Source organism: Lemur catta, chromosome 2, assembly GCF_020740605.2.
Source record: "Lemur catta isolate mLemCat1 chromosome 2, mLemCat1.pri, whole genome shotgun sequence".
Lineage (NCBI taxonomy): Eukaryota > Metazoa > Chordata > Mammalia > Primates > Lemuridae > Lemur > Lemur catta.
Genome location: NC_059129.1, coordinates 132,229,753 through 132,254,115, shown reverse-complemented (window position 1 = coordinate 132,254,115; position 24,363 = coordinate 132,229,753). Strand labels below are relative to the sequence as shown.

The 24,363-nt window shown below is 40.8% G+C and overlaps 1 protein-coding gene across 1 annotated transcript in view; it reads right to left on the bottom strand.

The window, feature by feature from the left end:
* Nucleotides 1–24,363, bottom strand: part of SASH1 (SAM and SH3 domain containing 1) — a 166,784-nt gene that overhangs the window by 50,095 nt on the left and 92,326 nt on the right. Inside the window, exons 5-8 of the mRNA XM_045544547.1 lie at nucleotides 20,845–20,885; nucleotides 18,552–18,638; nucleotides 16,082–16,194; nucleotides 7,846–7,947 (exon numbers count right to left, since the gene is read on the bottom strand). Of these exons, the coding sequence (XP_045400503.1) occupies nucleotides 7,846–7,947; nucleotides 16,082–16,194; nucleotides 18,552–18,638; nucleotides 20,845–20,885 (343 nt within the window). The remainder of the gene's footprint in view (nucleotides 1–7,845; nucleotides 7,948–16,081; nucleotides 16,195–18,551; nucleotides 18,639–20,844; nucleotides 20,886–24,363) is intronic.

Genomic DNA, 24,363 nt, shown 5'->3' with positions numbered 1-24,363 from the left:
CTGCCCACGCCGGGCCAGAGCCTGATTTGCAGAGGCTAGTATGGGCAAGATCTTCCTTCTTGTCTTTGTTTAAACATGGTGATTTTAAAGGACTCAGCAAACATGCCTCAAACTTTGGCCCCTGTCCCAGGGAAAAGCTGGGAATAGAAGGCAGTAGGTAATAAATGACAAAAAGTCACCTAAGCAAGGGCTCTCGATCAGCTTATAACCAGCTGGAACACAATTCATATTTCTCAAATACCTCATTATGTATATTTTTCCAACGGATTGATTTTTCCTTAGTCTCACCCTAAACTGCAGATCTAAAGAATCATTACTTTTACCTTTAATGAGAATTTTAATAAGTCCCTATTTTATTATCATTTTAGTTTCAGAATCACGATTTTATTAAAATAGAGAGTAATATTTTCTGCTGGAATCTCCTATCCAGCCAAATAACATGGAAATTTATAGGAATTATCCATAAAAATCTGAATAATCATCTGAAGGCTTCAAGTATGCATTTTAAGACCAGAATCAATAACAGTTATTTTTAACATAGTTACATACAGAAAGACTTAGAAAAGGACTAATTATCTGACACAATGTTAACAGAGCATCCTAAGAGCATCCTATAAAACTGCGGTCCCCAACCCCTGGACTGGTACCACACCGCAGCCTGTTAGGAACAGGGCTGTACAGCAGAAAGTGAGAGGTGGGCCAGCGAGCAAACCTTCTGTATTTAACAGCGGCTCCCCATTGCTCGCATCACCGCCTGAGCTCTGCCTCTCCACTCCCCAATGTGTGAAAAAATTATCTTTCATGAAGCTGGTCCCTGGTGCCAAAAAGGTTGGGGACCGCTGCTATAAAGAAATGCTGTTTTCTATCCCAGTGATATAGGACATAAATGCCCTATGGTAAATTATTGCTAGGTTTTGTCTCTTCTTTCTCCAGGTCATATCACAAGTCAAGTGAGTAAACTCTTCTTCTGTGTGAGAAATAAACCGAAGCACACCTCCTATCGTCTTGTGTTTCAGCCAAGCTAATAAAACCATTAAAGCTTCAACAAGCAGAACCATTTTCCAGCCATAAATCAAAAAGGATCTTGCCAATTAGAACCCTTTTAAGCTGAAACCCACACACTAAGAGTTATAAAAAAAACCCTTTAGGCAAAGAGATACAATGGAAAAAAAAGTAAACACCACTAAAAAGCAAAAAAACTTATTCAGAAATGAAAGTTATTTTTATACTTGGAATCTATGCTCTCTTAAATTTACTTATCATAAAATATAATAATAGAAGAGGAGAAAGACAGTAGAAACAAAGCCAACCGTTTTCTTGGAGATGCCTTCATGGTGCCTGGAAGGCTGACTCTAAAACTGTGGGCTATGTCAATCTTCACATAATTTAGGCATCCAATAAATATTCACGTCAGCAAAAATATGCAAATCATATATATTTTTTAAATTGCTAGAAATATTTATGGGTGGGAGAAGATTTCATAAATTCATCATAAAAAATACTGCCATAAAAAAAGTCTTCTTTGGGGTCAGATTTCTCCAAATGAGAAAGCTAATGATACTGGTTTATATTTTAACAGCTTTGAAATGTAAAAAGGGATTAACCTTCAGGCTTCTTTTTTTTTTTTTTTTGCCACGATAATATAAATTGAGCCACTCACCACAAGAACCACTTAAAAGCAACTTTTTGGGATGCTCTGGCTTTTGGCACACACCAGAGTTGCTAGTTATCTTTTAGAAAGTTCAAGTTTCAGCTAAGGCTGTGATTCCATCTCCTTCCAAAACATTAAACCTGAATCTTCTGGCTTCAAGACCATTGAGGCAGGTGAAACGACTTGGATAAACCTGAGTAAAACCTGGCTGCTTAGAGAGGAACACATTTATGGTTTACAATTTTAGAAAGCCCCAAAAAGATTTAACAGATGCCAATTGAAAGATCTCATAATATGGGGATATTTTAGTTGAGACCTTGAAAGTCTTCAATCAAGGAAACGCTGAAAATAGCATTTTGTAAAAAGTGAAAGAAGTGACCACATGGTGTTCTGTCTCTCTGTGCCCAAAGTTTTGGATGCAGTTCAACCACCTGGCTCTCCTGTGCCTCAGACCAGGTTAGTGGCAAAGATATATTTGTAGTTGAAATGAAAGGCTATGAAGTGATGCACACATGGATATAAAGTATTATTATAACACCGCAGTTATAACATTATAACATTCTTTGCACAAATATTTCCCAACTCTATATCTCCCCAAATGCAAAAGTGATCAATTATGAAACCATGACTTGCTTTACAAAAAAAAAAAAACTCACTTCACAAAAACATTTCACCAGAGTTGCTTCATCCCAGGAAGGAGCTCCAGCTACAGAAACACAATTCCAACTTTTTCTGGAACACATTTTGTATGAAGCGAAGCAAATAAATGAGACCAAGATATATTATTTGCAATGGACTCTAAGAGCTCATGTGCTTTGTTGTCATTGTTGTGGCTGTAACTTTTCTTTACCCATTAAATATTTTCAAAACAATTTGAAGAACATCATAATAGAGTAATTACAATTTGCCATTTTTTGGAAAGATCTTTCACTATAAGCATTTTCACTAATATTCAAGCACCAGGTACAGATCACTAACTCTTACCCCCACCAGCTGTAAAAACAGAAACATCATAATTTACTAAAACTTATGGCTTGAGTAAAAAAACTAGAAAACCCAGTAAGATAGCATAATTTATTTAAATGTTTTCTTAACCAGAAGGTAAACCAAGCCTCAAAGCACAAAGTTGATAGCATAAAATGAGAGCTCTTAAAATCTTCCCCCTGGTAGGAGGCAAATGAAAAAATAAATTTACCAAAATCAATTAAAATGAAAAATATTAAAATAAATGTTCAGATATTTGACAAGAAGTCAAGTTCTTAACCAACAATCGCTTTTAAAACTTTTAACTCTCCCAGCAGAAGTTTATTGTTAATGAAAAACAGCACAGAACAGATTCTTCTCTGGCAAAGAGAAAGCTATTTTTCACTTCCCCGGGTATCTATCTTTAGTACTTTACACTCTTGGAAACTGGGAACGTGCATATGGATTTATTATGAGGCAACACGCAATTATCTAATGTCAGTTATGGGGGTGGGGAAGCCTATGAACTCAATGCAAATGAAATCCTAAAGCACGACAGGCATCAATATAGGCATTGAGGTCTGGTGACAAAGGCCTTATGATCCCTGAAACTCTCATGGCCTAGACATTCCCAGCTAGAGCCAGGGAGCTATTTACGTCTCAGTATAGAAAGGAATCGATAGAAAACTGAAAAGCCCTGGACCTAAGACAAAAGATACTCAAAGCGCCTAACCCCTGGTGGGTGAATTATCTGAAATTAATTGCTCGGCTATAGGGACACATCTAGAATAAAGAGAAGGAATATTTTGGCTGGAATTTCTTGCCAAGTCTCCATAAAAACACAGGACAGGCTAAAGTCAGGGTAAGAGGGGCAACAGTCATCGCGACCTTAGGATCACAATCAGGTTTGAGAAAACTTCAGTGATGACAGTGGTTGGCTGTAGTCCTGAACAGCATGACCAGAGATGGGCATGGGTGTTTGCAGAAAGTCAACTAGCAAAATACCCAACGTGAACAATCCTGCTTCCGAAAACTCTCTCCATTGCTGAATAACCTATCGTTACCTAGCCTCTAAGCAAAAAGAGAATTCACTCTGCAGAGCTTCTGGAAGATCGTGCTCTACGTGGAAGCAGCATATGGTATTTCTGGCCCTTGGTCTAACTAGGACAAGCTGAATTTATTTTTCAGCTCTCTATGAAGAAACAGTTTGGTAAGAAGTTATGAATGTAAATATGTACATGACATCTCGAATTTGTGTGCACACATGTGGGTGTGATTTTAACTTTTGCATTAAAGCGTAAACTCCATCAGAACAGGGCCTCTCTTTCTCTTTCACCTTTGTAACCCAAACATCTAGCACAATGCCTGCGACGTAGCAAAGGCTCTATAACGGTCTCCCAAAAGAACAAAGAAACGCTCAAGAGAATGAAATGTCCAATTAAAGAAGAATACATTTCATTTTTATATCTAGGTAATGGTTCTGACTGATCCTCTGAAAGGGGTCCAACAAACCAATACTTACTCAATAATGCTTTCTTAGCAGGATGTTCAAAATACCTGGTAATATTCAACTTATAGTAATTTTTTCCTAAATGAGACATGCCTCTCTCCCTGAAGTCTAAGTGTGTGAGGGTTTGCTACAGTCCTGTTTCTCTGAAAGAACAGTCTTCTAACCTCTCCCTTGACTCAGATGCCGTTAATCAGGACAGTATACAATGAATTTGATACTAAAGGACTCACTATGGACAACTGGGTCTTTGTTTTTTCCCCCAAACTGGGTTTGATTCACATCGGTCTGGAGTTACTGTATTTATTCTTCATGATCCTTTAAGCCCATGGTTTACATTTATATTATGTTAGTCTTTAAGACTTGGGGATAAGAGACCCAAAAAGGCACATTGAAAAGCATGGACGCAGTTCTTTTGATTAGCTCATAGTCCCAGGACACATTGCTGGCTGGCCTATGACACATTTATTATTATAAATGGTAACGTCTCAGTCTCTTTCACACAAAAGTAAGCCAGGAAGGGTTTTCAAATTCATAATCCTTTGTTTCTTAGATGCAATGGAAATCTGGTGCTTGATTCAGGAAATCAGAGACAAAAAGGTAGCGGGAGAGGAGGGTTATATTTACTTCTGATAAAACACCATTTGTTGCGTTGTGAATCTGTAGTTGCAAGACATAAAACATGCTCTAAAAGCAGCCAGGAAGAATAAACATTCAAATACAACTTTGCTCTTGAAATATTCCTATATGAGCTAGACATTGGAGAGGCAAAAAATACAGCCTTTCTTGCCCAAGAAGCTCACTATGTCCAAGGAGGCTGAAATATGTATAATTAATTCTGATATTCTAGGATAACTGTGTATGTTTGATATATAAAGCGAGCTTAACAAAAGCACAGAATAAGAAGCAATAAATAAATATGCTTAAGGAGGTTAACGAAAGTTTTACGAGGGAAGTGACAGTTGGGCTTTGCCTTGGAAAATGAGTAGATTTTCACCAGAAAAAATCTGGAGAAAGATGTTTTAGGTAGAGGAAATCGCGTGAGATAAAACACAAAAGTTTGAAAGTACAAAGCAATGCATACAGAGTTCAGTGTGGATGAAACAGAGGGTATTGGGTGTGGTAATGAAAGATGGGATTGGAGAAACTGATTAAAGCCAGATCACATAGGGCCTTGAGTGTGCCAAGAAGTTTGGAGTTTATCTTATAGAAATGGAAAACCATCAGGCTTTTTAAAACATGTGATTTCAAGAAAAGAGGGATGTTTTAGAAAGAGGACTGGTGGCATACAACCTGGACAGGAGAGGACAAGAGGCTGAAGACAGGGAGATGGATTTGCTTCCAAATTTTGAGGAAGAGATAACCTAACAAACAAAACAAAACGACTACATAATACAGGAAAAGGGATAACTCCTTCCATTCCTGCTCCACACAGTTTGATGACGGCGCCCTGAAAGTTCTATTTGAAATTCTGGTGTTTTAATTCCCACAATCCCTGTGGAACTTGTAGTTTAAGAAGCACTGTCTTAATGACACTAAAAAAGTATGAATAAATAATAAAAGGTATCCAAACTGGAAAGGAAAAAGTAAAATTATCTGTTTTTGCAGATGACACGATCTTATATATAGAAAACACTAAGATTACACAGATACAAAAACTGTTAGAGCAAATAAACCAATTGAGCAAAGTGACAGGATACAAAATGAATGCATGAAAGTTGCATTCTAATACACTAGCAATAAATAATCTGAAAAGAAAATTATGAAAATAATTCCATTTACAATAACATCAAAAAAATAAAATACTTAGGAATAAGCTTAACAAAGGAGGCAAGACTTATATGCATTGAAAACTGCAAAACATTGCTGAAAGAAATTAAAGACATAAATAAATGGAAAGATAGCCCATGTTCACGGATTGGAAAGACTTCATATTGTTAAGATGACAGTATTATCCAAATAAATCTACAGATCCAATGCAATCTCTATCAAAATCCCAATGGCATACTTTGAAGAAATAGAAAAAGCCCAACCTAAAATTCATATGGAATCTCAAGAGACCCCAAATAGCCAAAACAATCTTTAAAAAGAAGAACAAAATTGGAGACCTCATACTTCCTGATTTCAAAACTTGTCAAAATGATATGGTACTAGCAAAATGACAGACACAGACCAATGGAATAAAATAGAGAGCCCAGAAATAAACCCTCATATATATGACCAATTAACTTTCAAAAAGGGTGTCAAGACCATAAAATGGGGGGGGGGGAAGCATTTCAACAAATGGTTGGGAAAATTGGATATCCACATGCAAAAGAGCTAAGTTGGACCCATACAACACATCATATACAAACATTAATTCAAAATGGGTCAAAGACCTAAACTTAAGAGCTAAAACTCCAAAAACCTCAGAAGAAAACATAGGGCAACATCTTCATGCTAGTGGATTTGGCAATGATTTCTTGGACATAACACAAAAAGCACAGGCAACAAAATAAAAAATAGATAATTATTTCAAAATTAAAAACTTTTGCACATTAAAAACACTATGAGGAGAGGAAAAAGGCAACCCACAGCATGGGCAAAAATATTTACAAATCATATATCTGATGAAAGATTAATATCCAGAATATATAAAGAACATCTACAATCCAACAACAAAACAAACAACATAACTCAAGAATGGGCAAAGAACTTGAATAGACATTTCTACATAGAAGATATACAAATGGCCAATAAGCACCTGAAAAGATGCTTAACATCATCAGTCAGTAAGGAAATGCAAAGCAAAGGCATCAGATACCATTTCACATCCGTTAGGACTACTATTATCAAAAGAACGGAAAATGACCAAAAATTTCTGCATTGTTGACAGAAATGTAAAATGTTATAGATACTTGGGAAAACAGTACAGGGGTTCTTCAAAAGGATATAAAATTACCATATGATCAAAAAATTCTAACCCTAGGTATATACCCAAAAGAATTGAAAGCAGGGACTCAAAGAGATACTTGAACACATGCTCATAGCAGCATTGTTCACAACAGCCAAAAGGTGGAAACAAACCAAGTGCCCATCAAAAAAGGAATGAATAAACAAAATGTGGTATATACACACAGTGGAATATTATGCATCCATAAAGAGGAACAAAGTTCTGATACACGCAGCAATGTGGATGAACCTTGAGAACATTATGCTGGGTGAAATAAATGAGAGACAGAATGGCAAATATTATACAATTCCACATATATAAGGTACCTAGGGTAGTCAAATTCCCAGGGACAGACAGTAGAAAGGCAGTTACCAAAAGCTGAGAGTGGAGTGACGGGGAAAATGAGGAGTTAATTGTTTAGTGGGTATAGAGTTCCTGTTTGGGGTGACAAAAAGTTTCAGAAAGGTGGATTGTAGTGCCAGCTGCACAGCATTGTCAATGTACTTAATGATACTGAATTGGACACTTTACAATGGTTAATATGGCAAAATTTTATGCTATGTATATTTTACTACAATAAAAAAAAAAACCAGCATGATAACACAATTTGGACTGTAGATGGCTCTCTGTTGGGTAAAGAAAACCGAGCCATCTATATGCAGAGACGCCCCTTCCCTTCTCAGACCCTGGTGGGAGTTGGGAGTTGTGAAAAGAAATGCAAAGGCCGGCATTGCGAAGGCAGCCCCTTATTAGCACAGGTGGTCAAGATGCTCAAAGGGATGACAAACTTACATTGCAGTTGGACGAGCCATCGCATGTCGGGTAAGGACCGTCCGGCCAGTCGGCAGGGCCCAGGGCAGCCGAGTGCCGGTGCTGGGCCTCATACTCCTTGAGCTGCAGCGAGAAGAAATGGAAAACTGAATAGGAATAATAGCCACAAGCGTGCACCAAGCAGCAGAGAGATCACTTTGGGCACCTTCTTCGCACTGTTGTTGGTGACTAAGTGTCAGACAAAGACACGTTTTCCAGACAGAGAGGAAGATAATTACCCTGCCTGTGGGTTTTCATCTAAATCAAACCAACAGACACAACAGCTTCTTTGTATCCTGTGTTCCAAAAAGAACCTTGACTTTTTGCCTCGTGCATCCACACTCATCTTTTCTCAGCTTGATGACAAGTTTGAAAGCAGAAACTGTATATAGTTTGGCCTCTGAATTATGGCGCGCCCACCCCAATTGTGTAAGTGAAAAAACATACGTTCCTTTTTTCAGGAAGAGACAAAAGGGTCAACTGCAGACACTTTAGTAAAATGAGGTAGAAGCCTGAAATTGATTTTTTAAAATCACTTGCTTTTCTTATTCAAAACTGCCTCAAGTTGCTGGTCCGATGGTATCTTTGATGATGGGGAGGAAAAATAACGAGATAACTATGATATAATCAGAGATATTTAAAGTTTAGGTTTAGAAACTAGGTTTCTAGCATTTGAAAAACACAGAAAGGCAAGTGAAATGCTACAGAAAGTGAGCAAGTTTAATCTGACAAAATGAGATGAAGGATCTTTGAGAATGGCACGTGTTAGAAGGTCCAGGCGTGTTTTTATAAAACACGCAGAAATTGAGCTCTGCTGCTCAATCCAACTAAAAAGTTGTCATTGCAGTAAAATCCTATCAAAAAAGTTTCTATATATGAATTTGAGAGAGTTATCCCATTATGTTCCGTGTACCAAGTAATTTAAAAACCGAAATAATTGGACGTGACAGCCCATGTGATGGTGACTGGACAGTCCTCAAGCACTCGAGCTATGTGGATATGGAAAAGCCACTACACTGACAATTATCCCTCCAGGAAAAAGCAACTTTCCCAAGTGTCATTTCTACCTGCGAAATTCTTTTCTGCATATGTAAGTGGGAGGAGGTAGGCAGTGCTGATCATCAGGTAATAGCTAGGTTGCAGAACCAAATAGCGGCTGGGAGCCCTGGGGACAAATTATTTAAAACAGGCGTGATAATAAATCAACCTCCCAGGGTTATTGCCAGAATTGAGTAAGATAGTGCAGCAAAACTCCTAGCACACTGTATCTAGGCAATACAGTTATTATTATAATACTATTATTATCACCATTGAGGTTTCAGAAAAAAGAAAGCTCAAAGTTCACATTAACTCCGCATGTTCAAACGTTTTGCCATTCCGAGCACTAATCATTTTAATCTTTCTAATGCATTAAGGACACATATTGTTTAATGTTTATAGTAATGTATGTTATGTACTAGAATGCTCTTTCCATCTGGATATATTGGTTTCTGAAATGCTACATTCTCCCTGTATGATCGGGAATATCTGCCCGATGGCAAATGAGATTATCATGGGATTATCAGGTTTTCTTCAGGTCTCTACTCCATTTTTATATTCAACCTTAGCCCCAACTACCAGGAGCCACTAAATAAGCTTCATCTTTTATGAAAAAAAGACACAAATTCCTAACTAGTCAGTCAATCACAAATAGACAATGATTTTTTTTTTACTGTATTTCCATCTCTACCACCTGCTTTGAGGGCTAAAAGTATGTGTGCTTCTTCCGATAGAGATTGTAATTCTGTGCCCTATCCAACCTATTAGCACTTAACTGTTTTTTAATTACCTTAATTACAACATGCTGTGTGATTTAAAGTTACAAAATAACATCTCCAAATTTTTTTAAAGTGCATTGTACAAGGGAAAAACAACTTGGTTAGTACTTATGTAACTACATTTTTTTTTTTTTTTTGGAGACAGAATCTCACTCTGTTGCCCAGGCTGGAGTGCCGTGGCATCAGTCTAGTTCACAGCAACCTCAAACTCCTGGGCTCAAGCAGTCCTTCTGCCTCATCCTCCCGAGTAGCTGGGACTACAGGCTTGTGCCACCATGCCTGGCTAATTTTTTCTAGATATTTTTAGTTGTCCGGATAATTTCTTTCTATTTTTAGTAGACACGGGGTCTTGCTCTTGCTCAAGCTGGTCTTGAACTCCTGACCTCAAGTGATCCTCCCACCTTGGCCTCCCAGAGTGCTAGGATTATAGGCATGAACCACCACACCCAGCCTGTATGTACGTTTTTATACCCCACTTTGCTTCAAGAAGTTTTGATTTAATTATAATTTCAGGAATAAAATGGTGATTTATGATTTGAGAATCTGTATATTTTAAAGTAAATTTGCAGTTCTGCATTGATTCCATAGTTATAAGGACATTTGTAGTTTTACATTAATTCCATAGTTATAAGGACATTTTAAAGTGTGTGTGTGTCTGTTTTAAGTAGAAATGTTCCTTCATATCCTGGTCTCATTGTTTTCTCACAGTTGAAGTCCATGACATGATTCTTAGAGAGATGGCCAACTTTAGTAGATTAATGGTTAATTCTATCTTGGAGACCTTTGGGGAGAGAGATTTTACACCATTCCAATTTCTACTAGTGCTTATTGTAAAGAACATTTACATTATACCAAATCTAAATCCCCTCCAGCTGCTATTTTAATTCATTTCTTTCTATTCTGTCCTCAGTAGAGAATTAAAAAACAATCAAAACATTCTCCAGTACATCCTAAAGGTGTACTGTTTAACAATCCTTCAGACACTTAAAGACTGCCGTAAGTCCTTTTCTGCTTCTTCTCTGAGACAAATCCTTTTAAACTTCTCCCCATGGGACTAATTTTTAAAAACATTTTATGAACTCTCCATGAGCCCATGTGTCCAAATCTCTGTGATTTGATGCTGCTACAAGGAAATGACTCAATAATACATCTAGGTTCCCAGTTCATAATCCTATGTTCTGGTATAACAGATGCCCAAATTCGCTTTACGAGGCTGTTCACCTATCCCCCAGCTATCCGCCCACTGTAAGTATAAGCTCACACTTGCACCCTGCTCTAGAGGACATGGCTAATAGAAGCTGTCCCCACAGAGATGTCTAGAAGGCTGTTCCTTCTCCCCAGTCAGCTTTCAGACACTTTTTCCCTGGTGGGACAAACCCTGCAATGCAATTCACCTTCTAGACTTCCTCACTCCTCATGGGTTCAGGCTGAGGCTAGATTTCTCCTGCAATCACATTCCTGTCCAGCTTCTTCCTCTGCCTCAACTGGTTCCCTTCCTCACTTAGAGAGTTCTTTTAAAAGCCTTCTTTCAATAAATGACCTGCACTATGCTATAAGTTGGATGTTCATCCTCCCAAACCTCATGTTAAAATTTGGTCCCAACATTGGCATAGGGGCCTAATGAGAGGTGTTTGGGTCGTGGGGGCAGATCCCTCATGAATAGACTAATGACCTGGAGGGATAGGTGAATTCTCCTCCATTGGTTCCTGAAGGAGCTGGTTGTTAACAAGAGCCGGGCACCTCCCCTCTCACTCAGCCTTCCTCTCTCCCCACGTGATGAATGGCAGCAGCCTGTGGCTTTCTCTAGATGTCCAATCTTTCAGCCTGCACAACCGTGAGCCAAATAAACCTCTTCTTTATAAATTATCCAGCCTCAGATACTCCTTTATAGCCAACACTAAAGGGACTAAGACACTGATGAATCCCTGCCTCAGGCTCTGCTTTAGGGAAACTGATGTGAACAACCTCTGGAATTAAGAAAAGTTCACGATGCCAAACAGCAGTTGCAAACATTAGGTGCTCGTTGTTAATCGCCTATGGACTCTATTTTTGACTTTCACACAGATGTAGCCTTGTGGAACCAGATACACACTGCTCAGATGAGTCAATATGTAGTATTTAGTGATTAGATCACATTACTTTGAGCAGTCTTTAGTATTAATAATTATCATTTAAGAAAATATAATTATTAAGTATAGTTTACTATAGACAGTGTATCCAGTTAAAATTTCAAAGGACATATTTTTCTATAACAAGGCTCCATCATTGCTGAGTAGCATCATACCAAAAAAATTACTGGTATTCTCTTTTATTCAAGGCTTTAAATGTGAGTTTACCCCCTACCCTCCTATCCTCACCAACACACACAAAAATTACCCAGGTAAATGAATAACCTATAAATTCCAAGTGTCTCACTAGGCTTTCCATATCTTGCAGAACTAGTACAAGATTTGAATACCCTGAACTTACTTGCTGAGAGCTATGTACGCTCTTAAAATGAGTACAGGCACACCTCATTTTATTGTGCTTCGCTTTATTATGCTTCACAGATGTTGCAATTCTACAAATTGAAGGTTTGTGGCAGCCCTGCCTTGAGCAATTCTACTGGTGCCATTTTTCCAACGGCGTATTGCTCACTTTGAGTCTTTGTGTCACATTTTGGTAATTTGTACAATATTGCAAACTTTTGCATTCTTATTATATCTCTTACAGTGATCTGTGATCAATAATCTTGATGTTACAATTGTAGTAGTTTTGGGGTACCACAAACCACACCCATGTAAGATGGGGAACTTAATTGATAAATGTGTGTGTTCTGACTGCTGCACAGCAGTTCCTGTCTCTCTTCCTCTCCTCAGGCCTCTCTATTCCCTGAGACACAACAATATGAAATTAGGCCAGTTAACAACCCCACAATGGCCTTGAACTGTTCAAGTGGAAGGAAGAGTCGCACATCTCTCACTTTAAATCAAAAGCCAGAGATGATTAAGCTCACTGAGGAAGGCGTGTTGAAACTGAGGCAGGTCAAAAGCAAGTCCTCTGAATGCAAAGCCAACTCGTGGATGCAAAGGTATCAAAAGTGCTACTCTAGTGAACACACCAATGATAAGAAAAACAGCCTCATTGTTGATATAGAGAAAGTCTGAGTCGTCTGGATAGAAGCTCAAACCAGCCACAACATTCCCTTGAACCCATAATCCAGAGCAAGGCCCTAACATGGTCCTGTACTCATCTATTTTCTGACCATGGGTAATTGCAAGAGGTTTAAGTCTTAACACGTTTTTAATACAGCGATAAAGTAAACCTAGACCCTGAGCTGCTCATAAGTTAAAGGAGGCAGATCCTCTCTGCACTTTATTTTCTGTTCTCAATAATATCTTTCTCGAAGTGTTCCGTCTCTGGCTAAGAAGAAGCCCAGTTAGACACCTGCAGTTGAGGGTGTGTGCTGCCCCAAGAAGGGCCGTCCAGAAAGCATCTCTGCTGCATCCTCATTTGTCAAAGAGTGCCCACCTTTGTATCTGGAATCTAGTAAAGTTTGGAGAATGTCACCAATTTTTTCTTCAGGCTTCTGCATTTGCGGATTGCCTTATGGACAATATTGTTGATCCCTCGATGAGCACCGTGGCTGCATCTGTGACCAGGGGAAGGCAGCCAAGCTGTCGGGAGCCCGGCACAGAGCTGCCTGCAGCTGTGCCACCTTCTCGCCGCGTTGCCTTCTGATTGCCTTTCCGTGTAAACAATGGCTAGTTCTTGAATTATGAGCTCAGAAGGAGCTTCGAGCAATCTTTTTCCTCCACATTACCCCCAACTTGAAAATATTCCTTTGTTTCTTTTGCAATTATAGAAATGTGCTGTCTAAAGTGGGCGAGAGCATGGCTGCTTTTTTTCTCTTGCTCCAAGAACACTGGGTTAGGCACCAACATAGGCAACTCCCTTCCCACACAGGTGCTGTCAGAGGACTGCAGACACCTTCCTTTGGTGTGACTATTAAAAAGCAGTGCAGTAGCATCCCCCTTCCCAGGAGGTAACTAACATCTTGCTCGCCAGGGTAAAAGTGAATACAGGTCTGCATTTCTCATGTGCACTTTCTAGGAATTCAGCTGGACTTCTCAAATGCTATGGCATGCCCAAGGAATGGAATCGGAGAGAAAATGTATGGTGACTTTTTGCCCTGGCCGGCAGCTGGGCCAGATGGTCAAATGTGTGGTTAAACAGACCAGGCCGAGGATGAAGGCCAGGGGATCAGCAGCATGGACAGGAGGTTGTCACCTGTCACCTGTTCCATCGCCTGCCCAGCACCAGCCACCTCATCTGCAGTAAGCTCAGCAACACCACCCAGCCACGGCTGCCACCTCAGTGTGGAAGTCTCTGAATCCACAGAGGGAGAGGAGCCAGCAGGTGGGTATCTCAAAGCAGTCCTGGCCTCCAGGTCTCCTAGTAAACCCAGTCCCACCCTCCAGCCCACATAGGTGGTTTTTTCTTTTCCCAACGTTGTCTCAACAACAAATTAAACTTTTTTTCTTAACTACTGAGGTTCAGAGTCAGTTATAGTAGTACCCTCTTACCTGCAGTTTTGCTTTCCACAATTTCAGTTACCCGTGGTCAGAAAATAGATGAGTGCAGTACAATAAGATATTTTGAGACAGAGAACACATTCACATAATTTTATTATAGGATATTATTATAATTGTCCTAATTTTATTATTGGTTATTGTTGTTAATCTCTTACTGTCCTAATTTATAAATTTAACTTTATCATAGGTATATATGTATAGGAAACAATATATATACAGAGTTCAATACCATCCAAGTTTTCAGGCATCCTCGGAGGCTGTGAGAACGTATCCCTTGTGGATAGAGGGGATTACTGTACACTAAACTAAACTGAGGGTGCTTGCCACCGTTTAAAGGTTTTAAACCTTTAAGGTTCCAATTAATGGTTGCTATGAGGTGAATATTGGTTTCCTCCAAAGCTCATGTTGAAATTTTATTGTCGTGGTGGTGGTGTTAGGAGGTGGGACTTCTGGGAGCTGATTGGGTGGTGTTAATTCCATTACAGAAGGGCAAGTTCAGCCGCCCTTTGCCTGTTGGCCCTTCTGCCTTCTGCCAGGTGAGCGTCCAGTGCACAGGTGCCATCTGGGAAGGGAGAAGGTCTCACCAGACACCAAAACTGCTACTTAACATCAGACTTCCCAGCCTCCTGCACTCTGAGCCAAAAAATGCCTGTGCTGCTCTGTGACAGCAGTACAAAATGACTACGACAATAATAAAGTTATAGCTCGTTCAAAGGATCCTTAAGGATTGGAAGGTTTTCATTCATTTCTGAACCTGTTTATTTGTGACTTATCTGCACAGCACTGACCCAACTGACCAAAGTGAAAATCCAAGAGCTAATTAGTCTGTTGTCAACAACAAAGCAGGCAATCTTTTAACAAATTGTGCCTCACTATCATTACTGCTACTCCAGTTCCCTAAAGGTTTATTAGGCTTCTGTTAGTGCCTAATTTAACTCAGGGGAGAAAAAAAAAAAGGGACATAATAAACTGCAATTAATATTTACTTAGATAGAAAAGTAAGCCAAATTTTAAGGTATATTTGAAGCAAAAGCTTTAGATTATTCAAAGTTCAGTTTGTGAAGACACCTTAGAGAACTGAGGTTTTTTTATTTGACTTTTATTTAATAATTAATTTTGTACCATTGATTACATTCTTATCAGTCCTTTCAAAAGGTCTGTAAATTTTGCAATGGTACTCAGAAGGTCATTTTTCTCCTAATGTCTGCTATTCATTCATTCGTGTAGTTGTTAAATATGGAAGCTTCACCTCACAAGGTGGAATGCTTGCATCAAGTGAACTGAATGTAATAAACATTTGGCCAGACACCATGGTTCACGCCTATAATCTTAGCACTTTGGGAGGCCAAGGCAGGAGGATTGCTTGAGGCCAGGAGTTTGAGACCAGCCTGAGCCAAGTGTGAGACCCTGTCTCCACAAAAAAAGAGAAAAGTTAGCTGGGCCTGGTGGCACATGCCCGTAGTCCCAGCACTTGCGAGGCTGAGGTGGGAGGATCGCTTGAGCCCAGGAGTCAGAGGCTGCAGTGAGCTATAATGACGTTACTACACTCTAGTGCAGGTGACAGAGCGAGACCCTGTCTCAAAAAAAAAAAAAAAAAAAGAATTAATAAATATTTTATCTGACAATATGGATACCTGATAACCACTAAAATATCATCAAAATAATATGTTGGATATTATGGCTGGTCCGAAGGTAGTGAGTTATCTCACTTGATTGTTCACAGTCAGTAATAGATACTATGTTCCTCTACCCTTTGATGCCCTCAATATTTTTAAACGTCAGGAGGCCTGGTGCTCACAGATACAGGCGAGACACCTGCATGCTCACCCTAGCGAGGGCTTCCTCGATGGTGATCATCTTTTCTTTGACCATCATCATCAGCTGGATCCGCTCCTCATCGCTCATCGTTATTTCGCTGGCAACATAACCAACATCTTCTCCTGGAGATTGAGGAGAGAGAGTAGCAGGCATGAGAACAGGGACGATGACACAGAAGGCCCACGCTGACGGACTGTCATCTCCAGCTGGGGACGGGCGTTGCTCAGGGGCACTGTGCTGCCTGTTACTCGTGGAGCAACGGGGCAGTAGAACCGCACTGGTTTACAGGAGGCCCATGAGCACCTCTGATTGGGAAATCCGCTCCCAGAACATGTGGACGTTATGATGGAAACAATCCCTTAAACGATAGAGCTTTTGAGATGGAGTGAGCAGTCGGGGAGCTGGGGGGGGGGGGCAGTTGAAAAAAGTGACAGGGAGGTCCTCATTATAGGCAGGGCAGAGATCTCATTTAAACATCCAACCAGATCTGACAAGCATTGCACGGCTGCTTCGGCTGAGGGTTCTCTCCATGAGAAATACGAATGGGAAGGAAATATTTTTGCAGAGGAGTGGGAGAAAACTGTCAGTCACAACAGAGGAAGGTAAGGTCACAGAGTCCGACCCCGCAGCCTCGTAAAACCCTTCAGCCTTACTAAGCGACATGGCTGTTGCTCCACAAAGGATAAGTGCAAATAAATAAAATCACAGATATGAAGCATGTTGAGTTCATGAGAAGACGGGCACTATATATGTCTGTATCTGAAAATATTATTGTAATAAATAGGTCTCCAAACTGTGAGGGGAAGTTGACTTCCAGCTCGAAACTGAAGGCAGCCAGAACCACAGAGGAGAAGAGAATTCCCCCTTAGATTCCTTCTAAAGTCTTCCCTGCAAAGCAAACGGACTGCTGTTGCTTATGCTGTATGTGAGCCACGTGGGCCAGTCGTGTGAGTGACAGTCATGTGAGTGGTCCGTGAGTGGGGAAGGCCATGTCGGTGGAAGTGGGCCGTAAGGTGCAGACAGGGAACAAGCCCACATTCCAGTCCCTCGTCCCGCCCCTGCCCCGTCTCTCTCATTCATCTTTCACCAACTCCCGGTGTCACAAGGATGCCTTGGTGTAGAAGGACAGAGTGAAAGAGTCTGGGTGCAGACTTATAGGAACCCATTTCAGGCAGGGCCTACTTTGGAATTTATGTTCCCCTGTATTTTCCTATCTCATTTCCATTCTGTAATCAATCAGTCCGGAAATACTACTCAAGTTGCCTTCACCACTCATCTACTTGTACGGGAAGAGTAATAGTGTGTGCCGGGGAGGAGAGAGGCCTGCTGGCTTGATTCATTTTCCTATCTGTGTCGTCTCTGACTGCGGGGAGGGCGATGGGGAGTTGGCTGGGTTTCTAACCCACGTGGGCTGGTAACTGCTGGCTTCCTCCCTCCCTCCCTCCCTCCCTCCCTTTCTCTCCCTAGCTCTCTCTTTCTCCTTAGCTTTCTTCCTAAATAAGACTCCCTAGGAATCCAAGATTTGTTTTGAATCACAAATAATCCTGTGTATATCAGAGGGAAAAACTGGGCATGTTCAAGAATAACTTCCTTAAAGTAGAACGACTTAAAAAAAGAACCATGTGGAACGCTGCCTCGCAACCCAGGTGTGCTATGGCGAATCTGCCGCTCTCATCCTTTTTTTCTCACGTCCACGTGTGCAGATAATTGGAGACGCACCCTGAACCGCAGCGGACACTATGATTTTTGCAAAGGAAAACAAGTCGTGTCACCGGTGAGCAGGGAAAAATTTCCATCTATTGATAACCGTATTCAGCGGGACTGGAATCTGGAAGTGGATTTGTTCCGGTTTCCTCACTAAATACTGGGGAAACATAAATTACGTAACTGGGCCTCAAAGGGATGACATATTTACTTACTATATAAACAACAACAAAAAGACACAGCCAAGAGTAGGGCAGAACTCCCTTCACAAAGCAGCCTGGGCGAATTCCCATGATGTCAGGCCGTTAAGAGTTTCCAGGGGCAACAACCCCAGAACCGTCCCTGCCACAGAAGAGCATTGAAAGTTCAGAAGACTTGCATTGCAAAGTTGCAAAGGCTCCAAGTAGGGTCCAAAAGCAGCAAAGGCTAAAACTTTCTAGACCCTTTTAGGTTAGATCTCAGTAAGGTGAAAGTAAAGATCTTTCCGAAGTTGGTGTAACTGAGAAAACTAAAGATTTGGTCTTTGCGGTCAGATCTATGGAAAAGAGAGGACTGCTAACTCTTCCCATTTGTTTTCTTTAATCTAATAATAAAAAAAAAAAAACCCACTGGGATGAAGTCTTAAAGTAATGATAGGAATGTCCGAAAGCTGAACGTTTTATGGGCACACGCAATCAGTTATTCTAACTTATAGCGCCCATTTACATTAGTGGCTCGGGCTTCTTAGCATTTCAGAGCTAAATGGACCTACTGTCCGCCAGCTGCACTGCAGTACCTTTTGAAGTCTGCCTCATTATTCCTTTCTGGTTCTTTCGGAAGTTCTGCCAGAAATACTTATTTTTCTTCTTCCAATCTCCTTTTCCTTAAAAAAAAAAAAAAGCACAAGCAATAAATTCATTAATAACAAAAGTAGCCGCTTCCTTATAATTCAAAGCTAATAAGAATACTTTGATTTAACAAAAAGGCAGTTTTTCTCTTTCAGTTTGTGAAAGACTGGGGAATGCCTATAAAGTTGTTTAAAAAGAAATGCAAATTTCCTAGTAGCAAGAAATGGTGCAGTGGGGTTAAGATGAGAAATAAAGAAACATCAAAAAGGCAGGCAAAACATGCATTCTTGTATTCACTTTGATGTTTGTTTAACTAGCATGCCTAATTCTGCCTTGTCTTGTGGTATATTTTCCCCCTTTGGTCTTAGCCACAATTACTTCAACTACACCACAAATAGGATATTTTAAGAACTTAACTTAATGTTTTGTTGTTGTTCCTATTGTTGACCTACCCTTGGTTTATTTCTGTGATTCCAGATCTAATGATGAGAACAGAATGACTGGTATGTCCTGTGCCCACTGGTCAGCACAGCGGGTCCCCATGGTCTGTGGGGGGGACCTGCACTATTGCTCGATGGTATGTAGTTTGCGGGTCTAGCTATGGCACGAGTGGGGCACAACTCCTCCCTCCCTGGCATTCAGGCTACTCAGTGACCTACCTACAGCTTACCCAGAGCACAGGATGAGAAAAAACCGATTGCAATCCGCCTGTGACATCTCCCAGCTTGGTCTCTCACTAACCTCCCACCCTTCCCTGACTACTGTGGGTGACTTTCAAGCAATAATACAATCACTGCCATAGCCGGACAGTACTAATATTTGGTAGAATTTCAATCACCAAGGTAAGTAATATCTTTTAAAAAGCAAACGGGAAGTAAAATGAATGGGTAGAACTGCCCTTTATTCTTTAAAAAGAAAAAGCAGCAGTGATATCTGCCATCATGCTGATGTGGCACACTGGAAACAGCAGCTCTGTCACCATCTGGTGTCTGTCTGGTTGCTCCATGGCCACTGGAAACAGGACCCAGAAAAGTCATGGGTTTCCACAGTCTAGACGGGTGGTGCCAAGCAATGCCGCATGGAGCAGACATGTGGGAACCACGTCCATGGCGCTCTCAGGCTAGAAAGGGCGTCATTTGTCAAAACAGGATGCCTTTATTTAAGTTCTGACAACCCTCAGAGCTGTGGGAATGAAATCAGAGCCGTTCAGCCTGAGACGTCCAATATATTCTTATCTTGACACAAGTTTCATGGTGTCTGCCGCCTTCGGGCTTAACACTAAAGCAAATGTCAGCCATAAAGGGTTAAAGAAGACTGATCATTATCAATTCAACCTTCTCTCAGGCAATTTGGTAATATATTTGTTTGACTATAAGCTATAGTCCCTTCTTCCCTTTTCCGATTTTAATGTTTCTGAAATGGAGATGCAGCCTAAAAAATAAATGATAATAGCTAACATTTATTCAGCACTTAACCATATCTAGGCACTTTGCTGCCTAATGGCACATCTCACTTAATAGTCACATATATGATGTATTATTGTTCCCATTTAGTAGATGAGAAAACTGAGGCTTGGGGAAAAAAGTGACTTGCTCAAGGTCTTAACTACTGAGGTTGGTAGAGTCGTGATTCAAATCCAGGCAACCTGAGGTTGCCCTAATCACTACTGCCCACCCACTCTCTGACCCAAACAGAAAAGCCATGACTAAACCAAGCATGCATTTTATAATCAAGGATCCACAAAATATGCAATGCTTTAATTGTGCATAAGCTTTGACCCAAAAAGTCCAAATTGAAGGATGTATCCTAAGGACGTTATCAAGGACAGAGACCACAGGATTTTTACGGCAGCATCATTTGTCTATGATGGAGAAAAAACTCGAAGCTAAAGGTCCAGCACAGAACTGACTTGTTAATTAAATTACAGCACATCCAAGATGATAAAATAATATGCAGACTTAAATTTTACTGTAAAGAGTACTCAATCAGGTGGAAAAGTGCTCATAACATATTCAATTTTAAAAATTATAAAACAGTATGTAGAATATAATCACGATTATGTTTTTTTTAAAACCTCACAAATAGGAAAAAAGAGAGAAGGAAGTTATACATGACAATCTTAGTGTTTATTTCTGACTAGAGGGGGTCTTTGCGGTTTTAGTGTTTTCACATGTTTATGTTACCTATAAAGCATTAAAAAAAGAGCAATTAAATAGTTAAACCAAGGAAAGTGGTACTGACCTACAGAGCCGTCTTCTGAATTTGATTTATGAAGAGGGTTCCTAGAAAAGAGAACAAGCTGGATTACCAGGGAGCCTTGCTTTCATGGGAGAACTGAAACTCCTCCTAACTAGTCTGACCCAGCATCGATATTGCTTAACAGAGCCAGGGGAAATTGGTGTAGGATGCTTACCACGGGCCATTTCTACCTGTCTGCCGGCTTCTTAGAAACGGCCTTGTGTGCCGTTTGTCAACATTTATTAAGGACTCACTCTAGGGTAAGACCTATAATATTAAACGAAGAGAATAGACTTCACTAGATGATTGTGCAAGTACCTTTCAGTTCTGTGAACTGTTAAGTACCAGTGAAGTTATGGCCATTGGGAAGTCTCTCGTGTAAGCGGAAAAGAGAAAACAAATAATAATGAAAATGTAAACTCAGTACTGCAGAGGCCACCTCGCCCAGCAGCTGAGTGAAGTGGTCAGTTGTAAGAATAACGAGGGGCGGGGTGGGAGGAGTGGGAGGGAGACTGGGTGCTCCGAACAGAGGCAGCCAGAGGAACTCCAATTCCTCCAGGGGTTACCGCCAAGTGGCAAGTGCAACGTTCGTCTTGCTAAATCTCCCAACGTTCAAAGAAAAGCCAGAAATCTGCATTTTTGCAGGATAGCCCCAGATTTTTAAGTGATGGCAAGTAATTCCATGTTTTTAGAAATGTGTTCAAGTTAATCAATGCATGTCTGGGCACCAGATTTGGCCCCACATCCCACCCTACTCCCTGGCACCCTACCCCCTTGCTGCCAGTTTGTGAAGGTTGATATAGATGAACCTGAATAACCTGAAAAGTATACATAGCCCCGAACCAGTTAATTAAGCATTTCTCCAGAAAATACTTAGATATCAATTTAAAGCAAGAACGCAGGGAAACCAAAGAAAGTTAAAATTGGTTGTCTCAAAAACGAAAGAGCAGAACTTTGAGCATGATCTTTCATTAAGTGAGTCCAAAGCCCAGAGGGCAAGGTCAGTGGCCTTGGGCATGCTGACCCGGAAACCAGACAGAAGGAACCTACATCAGAACAGAAGCACAGACACTCAGGGCACTGAAACCAGAATCCTCACTCAGACCTCACTGCCGTGATGGAAGATGGAAACACTCTTCCGCATCTGACCTTGGGAAGACAGAGGTTGGAAGCCGGTTCTGAGTTACACTGAAAAAATTAGAGGAAGAGAAGCAGAACATTCAAATCACCTAATAGTGATTTTCTGCCTACCTTGCAGATGAAAGGACCTCAAGAATTTAAGGTGACCGGAGCCATCTTTAATAAGCCACCACCCTTCGGTGCAGCTGCCTTGGTGCTGGCTGACGGCTGGATGCCACTGCAGAATGGAAGGCCCCAGCCTCGAGAGCAAGGCTGAGAGGAGAGAACTGTTTCTGGCCAGCACAGAAATCTGAAAGACTTCTATTGTAAACTAGGGGAGAGTAGGAGCTGAGAACAGAAGCGGGGAGAAACAGTTATAGAGAACAAGAGCTACATTTGAATTCTAGTTAATTCCCACTTACTACTGTGTTGTGAACACAGAAAATATAAGGAAACATCTAACTCATCAAAAAATCGGTGGCCCGGCACGGTGGCTCATGCCTCTAATCCTAGCAGTCTGGGAGGCTGAGGCGGGAGGATCACTTGAGGTCAGGAGTTTGAGACCAGCCTGAGCAAGAGCAACATCCTATCTCTAGTAAAAATAGAAAAATTAGCTGGGCATCGTGGCGCATGCCTGTAATCCCAAGCTACTCGGGAGGCTAAGGCAGGAGGCTCGCTTGAGCCCAGGAGTTTGAGGTTACAGTGAGCTACGATGATGCTACTGCACTCCATCCGGGGCGACAAAGCAAGGCTCTGTCTTTAAAAAAAAAGAAAAAAAAGTGGCCAGAAGTGGTGACTCATGCCTATAATCCCAGCACTTTGGAGGCGGAGGTGGGAAAATTGCTTGAGCCTGGGAGTTCAAGACCAACCTGGGCAACATAATAAAACCCGTTCTTTGCAAAAGATTTTTTTAAAAAACTAGCAAGGCATGGTGGTACGAGCCTGTAGTCCCAGCTACTCTGGAGGCAGAGGCAGGAGGACCTGCTTGAGCCCAGGAGTTTGAGGTTACAGTGAGCTATGACTGCGCCACTGCACTCCAGCCTGGACAACAGAGAGAGATGCGGACTCTAAAAGAAATTAAAAAAAAGAAGAGGGGGGAAAAGAAGAACAAGAAGAAGGGAAAGAGGAGGAGCAGCAGCAGCAAAAGCAAATTGGAAAACACACAGGGCCACTGGGGAAGGATGGGCAAAACAAAAAGGCCACAGAGAACAAGCAGTTGGCTAGTGGGCCAGGGCTTAAGGCAGGAAATCCTTCAAAGAGCAATAAACTTTAAGCTAAGTTAGGACTCTTAACATTTTTTTTTCCAGATCTTACTGTTGGATTTTGAACTTGAAGTCACGGTACTGTGCATCAGTCCCCCTCACTCCCGCTGGCCGTGACCTGGCAGCATGGCCGAGCAGGCTTTCTATAAGGGGCTACTAAAAGCACAGGGAGCCCCACATGTATTAATATTTTTATACTCACTCTAAGGACTAGGAAAGTCTCAACCTAATTGCTCAGATCCAAATATATCAAATATCCCTAGCTGTGGATAAAACTGGTTAACCATGTAATGAATTAAAAATATGTATGTGAGCTTTTACTTTTTCTAAAAGAAGTATTTTTGTGGGAAAATGGTCTAAAGAAAGATTACTTGCCTTTAGTCCTTTGCTGGTTTAGAGTAATAAACCTTATTGAGTTGTAAGGAATTTTTTCCAGTCATTTAATCCAATCCCAATTTTACGGGAAACTGTGGTCTCCAGAAATTAAGGAAGCGGCCGGCGGTTCCACAGCTACGTGGGGCCAACACGGGACTGTACCCAGGTGACCTAGACTCCAGCCCCATTGTTCTTGCAATATATGCCTTACTCTCTCTAGTCTGGAAAAAAATGTACATAAAATCGTCTCAATTCAAAGGCTCATTTCTATTTTTCCAACCCCATTTTCATTCTTTCTGCCAAAGGAGAATGTTTAGTATCATAAAAATACTTCGGACCTTACCCTGCAGAAAAAGGTAAGCTTTTACTACCACGCAGTTTTCAAAAAATATAACAGTATTTTCCTCTCTAAAATGATGATTTACAGTGCTTTCATTACTTTTATCTACTTTCTTCAAACTATCACATATTTTGAATGATTTTATCTTCTGGTTTGGACTTGTCCTGGTCATCACTTGCCTTTCCTCAGACTGCCAGCAGATGGCACTGTAGTTTCTTTATTCATCTTGCGGTGAGTGCGATTTTTGTTTTTAAAATTTCACAAGTTCACCATCCAGACACTGTCCAAAGAATAACAAGCCAATGTTTCATAAATATGAGCCTCCTCAACTCATCAAATTTGCAAAGAAGGAAAATGACACCGTATGAATTTGAATGCAGACAGGAGTTGGCAGAGCAGCGATGCAAAATGCCGTCTCTTTTCTCC